The 15,334-nt window shown below is 37.7% G+C and overlaps 1 protein-coding gene across 1 annotated transcript in view; it reads left to right on the top strand.

Moving 5' to 3' along the window:
- The window catches only part of CWC27 (CWC27 spliceosome associated cyclophilin), a 221,371-nt gene extending 206,489 nt beyond the window's left edge, over positions 1 to 14,882 (top strand). Inside the window, exon 14 of the mRNA XM_070587456.1 lies at positions 14,449 to 14,882. Coding sequence (XP_070443557.1) covers positions 14,449 to 14,611 — 163 coding nt within the window. The 3' untranslated portion in view covers positions 14,612 to 14,882. The remainder of the gene's footprint in view (positions 1 to 14,448) is intronic.
- Positions 14,883 to 15,334: the final 452 nt, after the last annotated feature.

Below are 15,334 nucleotides of genomic sequence, written 5' to 3'. Positions count from 1 at the left end.
CATTTTCTGGTATAGGTATATAAATGTTTTTATGAGAAGTTTGATTAGAATTTTTTCCATCTTGCTAGTAGTACTGAAAAAAGCACAAAGGATTAATAAAGTCGTAGAGAAGATAACATCTCACTTTCATTTTATGTGATATGAATCCCCAGGCCATCTAAGATGGCCATATATAAATGCAAGCCACAAAATCCTCTTCCAAAGACATTTGTTAATAATCTTTCTACTACCTGCCACTTTGAATTATTAATATCCCTTCTCTTCTCTAGTATTAATGCAGATAATCAAGTTAAAAGTAATAATCATATTCTATTCTTTGTGCAGATAATTTTGATGACCATGAGGAATAAAATGTTAGGCTTGAGCTGTTTTTTAGTAGAAATAAGAGTTAGAGTATGAAGCTAAGTATTACTGAACATTTACAGCACCAGTCTGTTTTAAATCTATAAACTAGATATTGTTCTTATGCCCAAATTATATGGAATTATGTGGGAAGATTCTGAGGCATAGAAAGGTTAAGTAACTTTGGTCAAGATGTCATAGCTAGGAAGTGGTAGATCTTAGAAATAGCCAGTCATGCTTGGCTCAATATTTTGATTCTATTTGTTTTCAAAGACATTGTCTCTCGTTTGTGATTTTGGTTTGCAACAATTTCTCTAACTGAGCTAGCCTGCATATTTTCCAGTAAGGCTTCTTGTTGTTTTACACTGTAGTAATGAGGCCCAACAAGTGATTTCAGGACTTTATTAACTCTTGGTCAAAAATTGTCTGGCCCCCTTTAAATCATGGAAGATATTAAGTCCATATCCCTATATTATAATCCCTGTATTATTTGAAGCATTAAAATTCATAAAGTTATTTAAAAGCTTGTTTAACTTGAACAAGAAGTTCCTGCCACGTTTACCCATAATTTTTCGTAGGAATATAAATAGTAGAGTGGTTACGGGTATGGGATTTGGAGTCAGACCTGAATTTGAATCCTAGCTTGGAAATTTACTAGCTGTGTGATCTCAGGCAAATTATATAACCTTTCTAACCCTGTTCCTTAAAGTGTAAACTGGAGATAATAATAGTACTTTCCTGGTAGGTTAGTTTGTGGATTAAATGAGATACTGTTTTTAAAGGATTTAGCAGGGTGTCTGGAACAATCAGTGCTCAATAAATGTTTTGTTGTTCTCATCTTTGATGTCATTGACATTTTTAAGAATTTAGTTTTCTCTGTTTGACTACTGTCAGTAGATCTGTCAAGATGATAATTGGAATTTATATCATTTCTGTAATGTTTGGCAGCTTTTGTGACCTTTTCTTAATTAACCCAAAGTAAGTTGCAGTGATTAACTTTAGTTTCTATCATACTTCTTAACATTCTGAAATAAAATAAATTTGAGATTTTATGTTTATGGTGAACAGTAATGCCTCATCAATGAAATATTTTTTTCCTTGAGGCTAGTACTAAAAAGAAAAGGTGGGGGGGGGGACATCGATTGTAAATACAATTTCAGTATAAAGCAAAAGAATATCATCGCTTTGGAGAGTACAGAATTCTAAGCTCAGTGTAACGTAAATGTTTTCTTCCGTTCCTCTTCTTAGCCAAGTTTGAAGGTAGTGATAAAATGAAGCAAGAAGGAATATGATGATAGACCAGGTTCCCTAGTTAGTGTTCATTTTATACAGGACTATAAATAATGCTGCAGAAGACCGGCACAGTTCTTTATAAATAGGTTCTTGTCAGAGTTGCTGACCCTGGAAAGGTGATTATTTTACTTTAAGTTCTCTATCCAATCCCTGAAGTCACCTTTTTTTCTGCCTTTTCTTCTTGGTGAAGAAAATTCTTCTGTGTTGACTCTGCTTTCATACAGTTTGCCTTGAAATAAGTTTCTATCATATTAGGGAAGTTCACTTTGTTCATGGATTTGTTTTGAGAGAGATGGGCAGATAGCCATGTACCCCAGCTGCTTACCAGGCCTTTTTGATTGGGAACTCCATCTCCCCTATGTTGTTTTGTTAGTTCACTGGCCATAGATTAAATGTTATTGGCTGAGCAGTTGGTTAAACCCCAGGGCAGGTGTAAGAATGCATATTACAGAGTTATTCTGGAAAGCCTCTTAAATCTTTCCACCTGTGTCCTGCTGAGTATGAAGCATATTAGATAGGCAAGAAAGTCAAGAAACTGCATTCCCACGTTGCTGAAGATATTTTGAAAATTACATCTTTCACATTTGCTCCAACAATACTCAATATTTATTAAAGATACCCAATAAAATGAGGATTTTTTTCTTTTTAAAACAGGAATAGAAGTTTTTAAAAGGGAAACAAAAATTTTTAAGAGTTAGCTTTTTAAAACCTGAAACTGAGGGAGAAATATTAATGTTCATTTAAAGTTCAGAACAAAGGAGGTTTTCTCATGTTAATGGTGAACAGTAAAAGAAAATTCACTGGTTTTCATCTTTGTTTTCTTTTTCCAAAGGCCAGTGTCTATTTTCCTCTTTGCTTGGTTTACCTAATGCTCTATTTTCCTATACTCATTTTGCTTTCTCCAAGTATTTTTAATTTTTTTGTTCCTATTTTAATCACTGTTTCTGTTTCCTATTTTGAATCTTCTTTCGTCTTTACTCTTCCTCCTTGATTTCTTTTTCTTCTTTAGCCTCTTCTGTTTCTCACACTCATCTCTGCCCTGTGCCTCCCTGCTGTGCTGGACATGAAGAATGCCAGTGACCTCATTTTCCTGAACTTTTTTTACATACTTTGATCTCTAGACTCATTCATGTTTTGTCTGTCTGTCTCTTCATATGAATTACTGTGATCTCTACTATCTACTTCATGTTGAAAAAAGATTCACACTTCTTTTTTCATAGGTGCTGGTACTTTAACTCTTTAACTTCTTAATTCCCAAAGAAGCTTTGAACGTTTGTGAAAAGAGAACCCTAAGTTACTTATAATCAATGATGGAGAAAAGTCCTAAAATTAAAAATTCATCAGGTTTTTCCCTAAATATTACATTTTGATAGTTAAAATAAATGAAAGAATTGTCCAACTGATGTTTTTAAATGTATTCTAGAAATCATAGGAAAATGTCAAAATTTTTAAATAAAATTGCTATTTATATTTTAAACAGTATCCAAAGTGAACTGAGAATCATAGAAGAAAAAATAGTTGTGATATTTGGGATTGATAATGTCATTATTCTCTATATGACTAGTTTTGATTATTTCACTTGAAGTGAATCTAAAAGCTTGTCATTTTTGTGTTGTACTTTATTAAAATTATAATAAGTACCAAATGTTTGTTAACACAGTTACCCACATTTTCCAGAAATTATTTTGGTCTTTAGTTTTCATTAGCAGCACAAGTATCTTTAAAATGTCAGTCATTTGGGCTTCCAAATTTTCTAGCGTAAGAACTGGGAATCTGGCTTAAGCTTGGTAAATAATTTCAATAGCTTCTCTTCAGTTGCTTATCTGTAATTTTTATTAATTTTTTAATAAAAAGAGTAGGGAAGCATAATTCCTCACTCCTTAGGCGTGGGCTGCACATAGTGACTTCCCTCCAAAGAGTACAACATGGAAAGCAGGCAAAAAAGAGTAACTTTACAGTGGAGAGAAACCTGACAAGCTCTCCCTCAGCAAGATGATGAAGGCCAACATCCACACTGTAAATCACGTTGACAGAATGTATCCTTTCTATGATGTAATGAAAATTGCAGTTTACATCGTGGCCTTTCTCTCAAATACTCATAAGCCTAGTCTTATCATGAGAAAAACATTAGACAAATTCCCATAGCGGGGCACCCTACAAAATACCCAACCAGTACTCCTCAAGACTGTAAAAGTGATCAAAAACAAGGAAATTCTGAGAAATTGCCACAGCTAAGAATAGCCTAGGAGGACATGACACTAATGTAATATGGGATGCTGGAACAGAAAAAAGACGTTAGGTAAAAGCAAAGTGGGTTAGTCTCCTAGGGCTGCCATAACAAATTACCAGAGACAAGGTGGCTTTGACAACAGAAATCTTTTTTCTCACAGTTCTGGAGGCTAGCAGTCCCAGATCAAAGTGCCAGCAAGAGTGATTTCTGGTGAGGCCTCTCTCCTTGGCTTGTAGACAGCCACCTTCTTGCTTTGTCCTCACGTGGCCTTTTCTCAGTGTGCACGTGCTCCCAGTCTCTTCCTTCTTTTAAGGACATCAGTTCTCTGGGATTAGGGCTCCACTCCTATAACCTCCTCTAATCTTAATTACCTCCTCAAAGGCCCTATCCCCAAATACTGCCACATTGAGAGTTAGGGCTTCAACATATGAATTTGGGGGAAACACAATCTAGTCTATAACACTAAGGAAATCTAAATAAACTGTGAGCTTTACTTAATAATAAGATATCAATATTAGTTCATTAAGGGTAACAAATGTACCATACTAAGATAAGATGGTAACAATAAGGACACTTGGTTTAGGGGTATAAGGGAACTTTCTGTACTATCTGCTCAATTTTTCTGTAAATCTAAACCTCTTTTAAAAATAAAATCTAGTTAAATTGGGGCTGTCCCCGTGGCCAAGTGATTAAGTTCACGCACTCTGCTGCAGGGGGCCCAGTGTTTCGTTGGTTCGAATCCTGGGCGGGGACATGGCACTGCTCATCGAACCACGCTGAGGCAGCGTCCTACATGCCACAACTAGAAGAATCCACAACGAAGAATATACAACTATGTAATGGGGGGCTTTGGGGAGAAAAAGGAAAAAAAATAAAATCTTTTAAAATAAATAAATAAATAAAAATAAAATAAAATCTAGTTAAATAAAAATAAGTAAATTTTTAGAAATATTTTTTTGAAAGAGTGAGAGGGTAATGGTCTTTCCCAGTCAGATGCCCAAATTATACTAATTAAAGTAATAGGATACTATACAGAGTGAATTATTAAAAAAATAAAGTTGGGACAACTAGGTAGCCATTTGGGGAGAATAATTAAATTAGAACTTATCCGACCCAATATACTAAAAGAAATTTCTAAACTGATAAAAGATTAACAAGTGGAAAAAAGAACTGTAAAAGTGCTAGAAGAAAATATAGGAGGATATTTACATCATCTTAGTGTGAGGAAAGAATTCTTAAGTATGACTTTAAAGATGGAGACCGTAAAGGAAGAGACTCTCTCTATGACTATATAAAAAATTGTAAAGTTCTGTATGGAAGGTAGGAAAGAAGGAAAAGAGAGAGGGATGGACGGAGGAATAAAGGAGATAGGTAAGTGAAACTCCACAAAAAACAAAATTAAAGAACAAATGACAAACTAGAAAAGATATTTGCAATTTATATGATGAATAAGGACTTACATTATTAATATATTAAGAATTCTCACAAATAAGGCAAACATGAATGTGCCATCTTTTTTCAAAGGGCAAAGCACACGACCATACATATCACAAAAGAAAAAATACAAATAGCCAAAAACATGGGGGAAAAAAATGAAAACAAAATCAATCTATTAACCAAAGTAAAATAAGGCACTCTGCTGATGAGAGTGTGATTTGGTATTTCCTTTCTGAAGGGAAGTTAGATCATCTGCATGAAATACCTTAAAAATGTACAAATCTTTGCCTAGGAATTCTACTTGTAGGAATTTATCCTAATCATTAATAAAGATTCCCTATTAGAAATGATAGAAATATCTTTAACAAAAATGGGGAATTTATCGGCATGGGAAGCTTAAGGAATGGAGTTAGGGCATGGCTGGATCAGAGTTAAAACAGAGTCAGGAATCTCTCTCTTTTTTGTCTCCTGGCTCCCTTTTCCTCTCAGTTGGCCTCATCCATAGGCAAGCCTCTCCAAGGGGTGGCAAAGATGGCTTCCAGAAGCTCTAGACTTACATATCCATATGGCCAACTCTGTAGCTCCAGAAAAATCCTTGAGCCAATTCTGTTTGACCTTGATCTAATCACTGGTTTCTGGGCAGGCGTATACCACGTGTCCATTTCCTGGAACAAGAACAGGGGCTGTCATCCCACTCCAGCCACATGGACTAAGAGTGAGGAAGCGTCATTTCTGAAAGGAGAAGTACTATGCTACCAAAAGAAAGAATGCTGAACCAGGCCAAAAAAAAAAATAGATATTTTGTACAAATTTAAAAATCCAAATATTTACTATTTACGTAGATATTATTCACAGCATTGTTTTTAAAGGTGGAAATTTAAACAAGCCTAAGAATCCTACAATATGGGGTTGATTGTACATTATCTCCAGGATCAAATACTAGACAATGAATAAAATGGTGTAGAAGTATAGTTATTCATGTAAAAAGATGTTTGTGCTATAGTTGGGTATGAAAAGCAAATTACAAAATATATGCATTATGATTCCTTCAAATATATATAGATATACATGTCTGCATACATACATACATGCATGCATAGACATACATAGGAAAAAATGCAGGAAGCAGTGTGCCTATGTTTACAGTTATTGATGAGCCATGGAGTTACAGGGAGTTGTTTTTGTTTTTTCTTTTTGCTTCTCAGGATTGTTTTACTTTGCACAAAGAAAAAACACATAAAAACAGTGAATATGTATTAATCATGCTATGAAATTTATAAAAATAAAATAAAATTTCTATAATTCTTTGATACCATAAACAGTTTCTGCCCTTTGAATGGCTTGTAGTCTAGGATAGACGGGACATATTTTAAAATATACATATAAGCCCCCAAAGTTAGGTTGGATCAATAGGTTATATGTGTATGATAATATTAAATGAAAACACTTTCAAAAAGGCTATGCAGTATAATAGAATTTTATAAAAATGATAAATACTTATACAATCACAGTGTATATGTAACACACATACACACAAAGTGCAAAATAAGTTGAAATATGATAAAGGGTGTTCAGACCACACTTTTGCAGGCCTGCGGTTTGAACCTCATTCTAACTATGTGAGGTCAATGGGGTGCACATTACCATTCCTTCTTCACGGATGAGGAAACAGAGGCCTGTGACAAGCAATGGGACTTTCCTACAGAAACAGTTAGTGACTGGACTGTAACTCAAGTCCTGGTCTTCTGACTGCAGTCACAAAAGCTTCTGTAGACAGTGTTACAGAAATTGAGAGGCAAGAACAGGTCCTGAGGACCGGGCAGTCAGGCGACACTTTTAGGAAAGAATGGGAATTAAAGTAGGCTTTGCAGGGACCGGGGCCACAGAGCAGCGGGAAGGAGTGGTGGGGCATTCCAGAGAAATGACACGGGCGAGAGTGCCGCAGCCCGTCCGTGTACGGAGCAGGGTGTAGTCCTTTCAAAGAATCACATGTGGGCAAAACTTGAAAATTGTTTTGTCTTGCTGAAATTTTTCTTTAAAAACATAAAGGACTGGTTTTGCTTTTCAAATACAAGTCTCCTTTCAAGTCCTCCCCCACAAAAAAACCTTAAACTAGCTCATTTAAGTTTTCTGATCCGTAGTCCCATAGAATGATAAACTGAAGTAATAACCAGGAGTTATTTAGTTAGATTTCATAAGAATTCTAACTTAGAGAAATGAAAAGCTGTCAACACAGTATACTAAAGATAACTTATGTGGATGACAAAGTTTCACAAAGAACGGCAAGGCCTTTCAGCCCAAGTAGAGGAATGCAGTCTAAGGACAATAAATGCATTTCCCCCACCTCACACCTCAAAGACTAAGGGTACAGAAGATAATGCCAGTCACTAGGCAGCTTAACTCGCCCATTTGAGAAAGATAACTGTTAGATTTTCATAGCATAAAGTTAGTGGTGATGGAAATACTTTGTTTTAGCTTTTTGAGTATTAGCCTTTTCTCTGGTATTGTGGACTTTGAGAGGAGAGTTACTTACCTGGAAAACTCAAGGGTTTATAAACATAATGCTAAGTAATTTGGAATTATGTATTAATACTATCAAGGAGAAAGGTGAACAAAACCAGCATTCTAGCCAAAGGTTTTAAAGGTGACTGACTACCCAGAAACATTTAATTATTCAGTGAACATTTATTGAGGGCATTCTTCTTGCCAAGTATTAGTGACGGGTGCTGGTATAAAGGCCAATAAAACAGAGCCAACTGCAGTCTAGTGAAGGAGAGTAAACTAGAGAGATATACAGAAGAAGGCCTTAATCCTAGTGGACAAAGAGCAGGACAGCCAGGAGAGGAATCAGGGACTGGTTCCCAGAGGGGACGACACCTCCGCTGATAGGAAGGAGAGGAGAAGTGAAGTGTATCACCATGAGAGAAAGAGCAGGCAGGAGAGAGCAGATTTTGTTCAGGAACTGCAAGTAATTCAGGATGTCTGAAGCATAAGATGTGATGGAGGAAGGCTGACATAGGAGCTTGGAGAGGGGAGCAAAAGCCAAATCGTAGAGGCCACATATGAAATTTGGGTTTCATTGTGTAGACAATGGGGAGCCACTGAAGGATTAAGAAGAGGAGAGGTGGCACAGCGGTTAAGTTCGCATGTTCCACTTTGGCGGCCTCGGGTTCACCAGTTCAGATCCTGGGTGTGGACATGGCACCGCTTAGCACGCCATGCTGTGGTAGGCATCCCACGTATAAAATAGAGGAAGATGGGCATGGATGTTAGCTCAGGGCCAGTCTTCCTCAGTGAAAAGAGGAGGATTGGCAGCAGTTAGCTCAGGGATAATCTTCCTCAAAAAAAAAAAACAAGAGGAGAGTTTTCATGACTAGATTTGCATTTCTGAAATATATATATAACAGAAAAGACCTGGATATCATCATCAACCACAAGGCCCTCCTTAGTAATTTGATGTCTGAGAGGTGATTGCTAGACATTCCCCTCTACAGGGTCAGGCCATGGACCCTTGGCTCTGCCCGTCTTGGACCTCCAGCTGAATGGGGTGTCCCCACCTAGCATCCTCATTTTAGGAAGTCTAAGGAGAAACTGGGACTGATTCCAGAGAACAATGATAAAAGGCGATAGGAGATAAAATTTTACAGTGAAAATTAATTGCCTTTTTTTTTAAAGCAAGTGTTCACCTAAAAGAGTGGTGCATTTTCCCAAAGAGGTGCCCATATTGCTTAAGACATTTGTGGAACTTCTCTTTTGGAATTGCTGTAAAGGCCAGTCTGGGAGCCACACAAATAATTATTCTTGTGCCTTTATAGTTATATTTTTAAAATTTTGTATTTCAAAATGAGCACTACCCAATCTGATTTTTATCCTGCTCACTAGACTTAATGCCGAATTGGCTTTTGATTTACTTCTAAAATTAAGTCCAGCTTCACGAGATGAAAGTTCACCTCCGAGGACAGTCAAGAAAGTGCCTGGTCAACTCCTTACCAGCTTCAAGTTTCTTGACCATGAATCTCACAGGCTGCCTGTGAAATGGGGGCAATGATAACGCCTTCCCTGCCTCCCCCATACAGTTACTGTGAAGATAATCCCAGGCAACTTGTGAAAGCTTGTCATAGAGTGCTATGTCAGTAGATGCTCTTATTATCATTGCTCACACTTTGCAGACAATTCCAAATTGTGCATTTGTTCTGGTGTCTGTGCGTTCGTCTCCCTAACAAGACTGTTCCTGTAGGATGACAGGGCCTACATCATTTTTGGCTTTGTGTCCCAAGTCTGACACTGGGTCTCACACATAAAAAGCCCTCAGATGTTGGCTGAATGAACAATTGAATCTAGCTCCTTGCCTTATCCCCAAACCTTATTAAGAAATAGATAATACACTTGAGATTATTCAGTTAAAATAATAGGCTCAGAGGCCGCTGAAGCTTCTTCAAATGTGTGAGTAGCTTGTCATTAAGAATCAGCTTTTCTTCATCTCTGAAGGGGCCAGAACAAATGGCTGATGAAATCAATCAATCTGAAAGTGTAAAGTTTCTTAAACTTTAGTGCTGCTGTCTTCACTTTGGCTATACTTTAAAATCACTAGGAAAAATTTTAAACTACTAGTGCTGGGGCCCCAGCCCGGGACAATTAAGTCAGTACTTCTGGAGGTGGAGGCTTGGCCTTGATAGTTTTGAAAACTCCCCAGGTGATTCTAATGTGCAGCCTGCATTTGATGCCGGGCTCTGGGGTTAGACTTGGAGAAACATTGCTTTAAAAAAACTCTATCTAGTTCTGCACTAGGTACCATAGGAAACAGAAAAGAACATAAGGCGTGCTCCCACCACAGTCTACAAGGAGTAAAAGCCAGCCGTCACTGATAGGAATGCAGTGGAAAAGCAGCAATCAGTGTGCGGAACTATGAGAGGTCATGAAAAGGTGGACTTGTGCTGAGCAGGAGACTCTCTGCAGAGCCTGTTAGACATTTTAGAAGTTTATCACAGAAATAAAAGACAGCCCCTGCCCAGAAAAGGAAGTCAAGTGTTAGCTAGCAAACCAGCTCGTGCCAGCCAGCCAGCGTGGCCAGCACAAAGGGCCTGAAGGCTTTGATTCACAAACGCAAATCACCATTCTCAGCACCAGGAGCACAGCTGTGAACAAGACTCAAACAGTCTTGAATAACCGACAGTCTGTTCACAATTAAGGAAACAGGCAATTACAAAATGGTGAGAGTTGATGAAAGAGACGAAATCAGGTTGCTGAGATAGGAAGATCCAGTTGTTGGAGGCCTTTAAGGGTCAGGCTGAGGTCTTTCAGTCTGATAGAACAGCCGATAGTTCCCGCTCAGAGGAATGCTCTAAGAGAAATGCGGAAGAGAGACTGTTTTAGATCCTTTGGAGGACGAGAAGGAGACGTAGCAAGATGTAGAAAAACTAGGACACCTCCCATCTAAGGGTTGGGTGACAAGCTCCTAAACTAGGGTGACTTGAAAATGGGAAGCAGTGGTTTATAGAATTCTCAGAGAAAAAGATAGCTGTTTGCATTATATAAGCATGGATAATTTGAATACATTTCAGTCAGAAATGAATTATTAATATTGGAATTCTATATTGAGTTACTGTGTGTCTGAGAATGAGTAACTCTTGCATTCCCTGTTAATATTAATTGCTGTCATATCTTAACTTATTGCACAATTGTGTGAGAACTTTAAAAACCGAGTGTCAAATTAGTGAGGTTAGTTAAGCTTGGGTTCTTTTTGAAGAATCAGTTGTTTACTTTTGTTTATAATTCCACACAGTCTCATGCAAAAAAACTTACCTGTCAAACACAACCTCTGTGAAAATGGTAAGCCTCCATATTTCTCTGACACACTAAAGTCAATGTTATTTGGGAATCGAGCTTATGTAAAACTTTTTATTAATCAGAAGTTTTTGTCTTTGCCTTCAGTGAACAAGTTCTAAAATTTTCATATGTAAATGATCAGAGTGTAATTAATTCTAAAAAATTCAGTGCTCTTGTTGGGCCAACTCCAGGACCAGCCACAGAGTGGATAGTATTGAGATATCGGTACATTCAAGATTGTAAACTACCAGACCCTTATGTACTGGAATAAAGTCTGTATTCTAAGTCTGCTTGTGTAGTCTCACAGGAGACTGAAAACGTGGGCATGCTTTCAATTCATGCGGTCTGTGATTTATGGAGGCACATAGGTCACAAGTTTATTATGCTGAAAATCATAGTAACTATTTTGTTTGCTTTTTAAAATGAAGTGACCAAAGCATGTTGAAAGATAAATGGGTGAAGCATTTTGACTAGGCTTTTATTTCTATTAGAGATTAAATATTATTGCTGAGTAACCAGCCATGCTAAGTATTACGATATTAAAGCTGAAGTAGTTTGTAAGCTGATAGCCCCTGCTTTCCTTTGGGTTTAGGTTTGCTATTAATCAAAGTGTTGGACTTGTTTAGTGCAGTGGTGTATGAAACAAACAGTTGAAAAAGACAGCTACCGTAATTTACGGCTTTCTGTCTTTTCAAATTTGTAGGAAAATCTGTTTCTTTTTGTGGACTTCATGCTGTTGTTCACGTGTCTAGATCTCATTTCTTATACCAGAGACAACTAAACTCAATAACTGCAAGATTCTCTCATGGCATAGAAAGGAGGAAGGTGCCTTCTTATGGTTTTAATTGACAGATTCTGATAAAGTCATTTTTGAAATGTGGACAGTTCCCTACTAGAAATGAATACTGCACAAAACCCATCTGTATTTTGGGTCAGAGAAAGGGATAATTTTTAAAATAGAAAAATGTGTATATGGAAAGATGTTAATAAGTTAACTAAGATAGTGGTTTTTGTTTTTTGACATCAGTATAGGAGTACTGAATAAAATTATCTTAAAGAGCATATGATTCCAGCTACTTCTTGGTTTTAGCTTAGGTATCTGCACAAGAGTCATCTGGAAGGCTGCTAAGCACTGACTGAAATGCAGTCAAAGTCTGGGCTCCGCGTCATGTGTGGGAAAGGACAGTCTTGCCACTCTTGTCAACTCAGTCCTCATCAGGGGTAATACACTTACCATTTCTAAAGAGTGCACTTCGTGGGGAATGCAGCACAGAGTTACGAAGTGTCAAAGAAGACCACCTCTCAATATCTGAAACAAAAGACCTCATTTATTATTTAGTTAAGTAAGGAAGAGCTATGCTTTCAGGCACAGTCTCTCTGAGCAGAGCAGGTTGCAAATCGTCTGTAGAGTTCTGGGGTCAGGGATTGTTTAGGGGTTGACATCAGCCTCAGAAGCCCCATTATTCAGCAGAGACTGTCGGTGACTGGCTGGCTCTCAGAAGCATGTTCACTGGACTGAGTTTGCCACTGATGGGCCAACTTCCAAAAGCATGAGGCTGTCACTGATTAGTTGGCTGTCAGAGGTGTGTTTACTGAAGTGAGTTGTCACTGATCATTTAGGCCCAGGCAAGTCATCATTAATTGATTAAATCCGGTCCGGTTGTGTTTCAGACTGGTTCCAGGGGTCACTTGTTACCATGGCTGTAGAATAATCAGCCTTTTTCTGGGCGTTGGGGATTGTTTTCTTCTCATAGCTAATACTTAAACACTGTAGGAAATTGAAAGCACAAGAAAATCAGACTCTGAGGAATCCACTAAATAAGCAATGATCCTATGATGCATTTTCCAAATAAGGATGTTTACTAAGGCAACAGAAGTATAAAAAGCAGTTCTCACGTGTGATATGTGATGTTCATGCATTGAGATCAGTTATGAAATTTGATGCAGATAATGTATTATTAATGATAAAGTATAGAAATGTGAAGGTGATTTGCTTCACTTAGTAAGTTAAAGTAGACTCTAGGTCATCCATATAATAATATCACTCATACTCACGGCATTCCCATAAAATTTTCTGGGATGTAGGGAGTGGGACTGGCAGTACGACTCACCTGGTCAGCCTGAACGCTTAGTAATTGTAGAGTCACTCATATTGCAGCATTTTATTTCCCTCCCAAAATCTTTTTAGGATTCTTTAAATTCTGAGTATATCCATGGGAGTTTGTCACATACATAAACCTCGCCCAGCATTATTTCTACTACAGGGGGAAAAGCGTGGGGGACCTCTCCTAATACCTACTGCCCAGATCTCCACTCATAGAGGAAAAAGAAATGAATGTAATTTTTGGATTTCATCTGAAAGTTACAGCAGTTGTATGGGGAGTGTTAATCCTACAGGTGATTTAGCCCTATCTGCTGTGATAAAGAAAAGTGCTGGGTAGGCCTATTTTAAAAATTGCTTAAATAACTTGTGGGAAAAGCCTTAGTAGTTTTGTTTACATATAAAACCTGAACTTTTCTCTTTCCAGATTCACTCAACTGCCCTGAAATCTGTTGTTTGGACTTCCCTTTTTATTCCTGACACCTCCTAATGGGGGCAGAGCTAATCACTTACATATTTCCCTGCTGCTAAGGATAGCCAGCTTATGACCACTTATGATTCAAGCACATGTTGATACCTTAAGACCAGTCGGCATTTGATAAAGTAGGAAGGCAGGATGGTTAGATTTGTCATACTCAACAGTAAGAGGAGGAAATTAGTCCATGGAGCTGTGCCAAAAGCTTAATTTCCTTTTGTATGAGAAAAAATTTTTTCTTAAACCTAGCAACTCCCCAGAAAAGGGAGTCATAACACCATTTGAACAAGAATTTTCTTAACACATTCCCTACCCTTGACCCATTTAACTAGTGAAGACAAAAAAATCAAATAGGGCTGGAGTTTTGCTCTGCAACCTGGCTCACTCTGGCTAAGTGAGTGTGCCCTTTAAAGGACACTGGCAGAATGCTCTCTGAACTTAGTTTAAGGAACACTTCTGGGTAGAACTCTTTTAACCTCTCATCAGCGAAGGAACCTAAAGTGAAGACTGAGGCAAAGAGACTCACCACTAGAAATACAAACCAACAGAACAAACTCCAGACATGTTTTTCAAATTTAAGTGTTTTCTGAGAAGCTGGTTTCCATGTGGTATACACGAGTAAACAATAAACCCCTCTTGGTGTTCTGTCCCCTTATGGTTCATTATGCCAAGGATGGTGTTGTATAGAATTTCTGCTTTCAGTTCTCGTGCCAAAATCACTGAACCATCTCTCTCCCTCTTTAGGATGTCACATGTACTTCAGTTCGAGGATAAAAGCAGAAAAGTGAAAGATGCAAGCATGCAAGACTCAGACACGTTTGAAATCTATGATCCACGAAATCCTGTGAATAAAAGAAGAAGGGAAGAAAGCAAAAAGCTGATGAGAGAGAGAAAAGAAAGAAGATAAATGAGAGTAATGATAACTAGAACTAGCTGGAAATGTGCCTGCAATACATGGCCTTCTAACAGCCATTATTCCCAACAGCATCACTTAAGGGTGTGAAAAGAAGTATTTTTGAACCTGTTGTCTGGTTTTGAAAAACAATTATCTTGTTACATTAATTGTGGAATGATGTAAGCATATGCTTTTGGTTACTAGTACATGCTTTTTTTCCTAATTGACCTTTTATATTGCTAAATCTGAAATAAAATCACTTTCCTTCCAGTTTACATGTTAACCATTTGCAGACTGCACAAGCCTGTTTGTGTCTTTTTACCCTAAAATATGTGAAAGCTTCATTGTCAAGATTTTTTATAAGAAGTTCTTGCAGAAAGAATATTTGAGGGAAACCTCCCTGGCATTCTATTACCAGAGTACTAACTTTGGAATATAATTTTTTTTAATTATATAATGTAGAGATTGATTTTTTTGTTTTGCATATAAACATGCAAAAATAGCCAAATCAGTAAGACTCAATAGCCTCATGCCTTAAACCTTGAGGAACTCCCAAGCAAAGGTTCACACCTGCATCGAGGCCAACGCCTGGGTTTTATGGATGCAGTCAAGACACTAACACACTAAGTAATGTCAGCCAAGCTCACTGCACATCCTGGCCTGACACCAGGTCACCTGCCCACTCCTCTGCCCTCCTCAGCATAGCAATGGCAAGAGCACATGCAGAGGCCCCAT

The sequence above is a fragment of the Equus przewalskii genome, chromosome 20, assembly GCF_037783145.1.
Source record: "Equus przewalskii isolate Varuska chromosome 20, EquPr2, whole genome shotgun sequence".
In the NCBI taxonomy this organism is placed as follows: Eukaryota; Metazoa; Chordata; class Mammalia; order Perissodactyla; family Equidae; genus Equus; species Equus przewalskii.
This window is presented reverse-complemented; position numbering and strand designations above follow the sequence as displayed.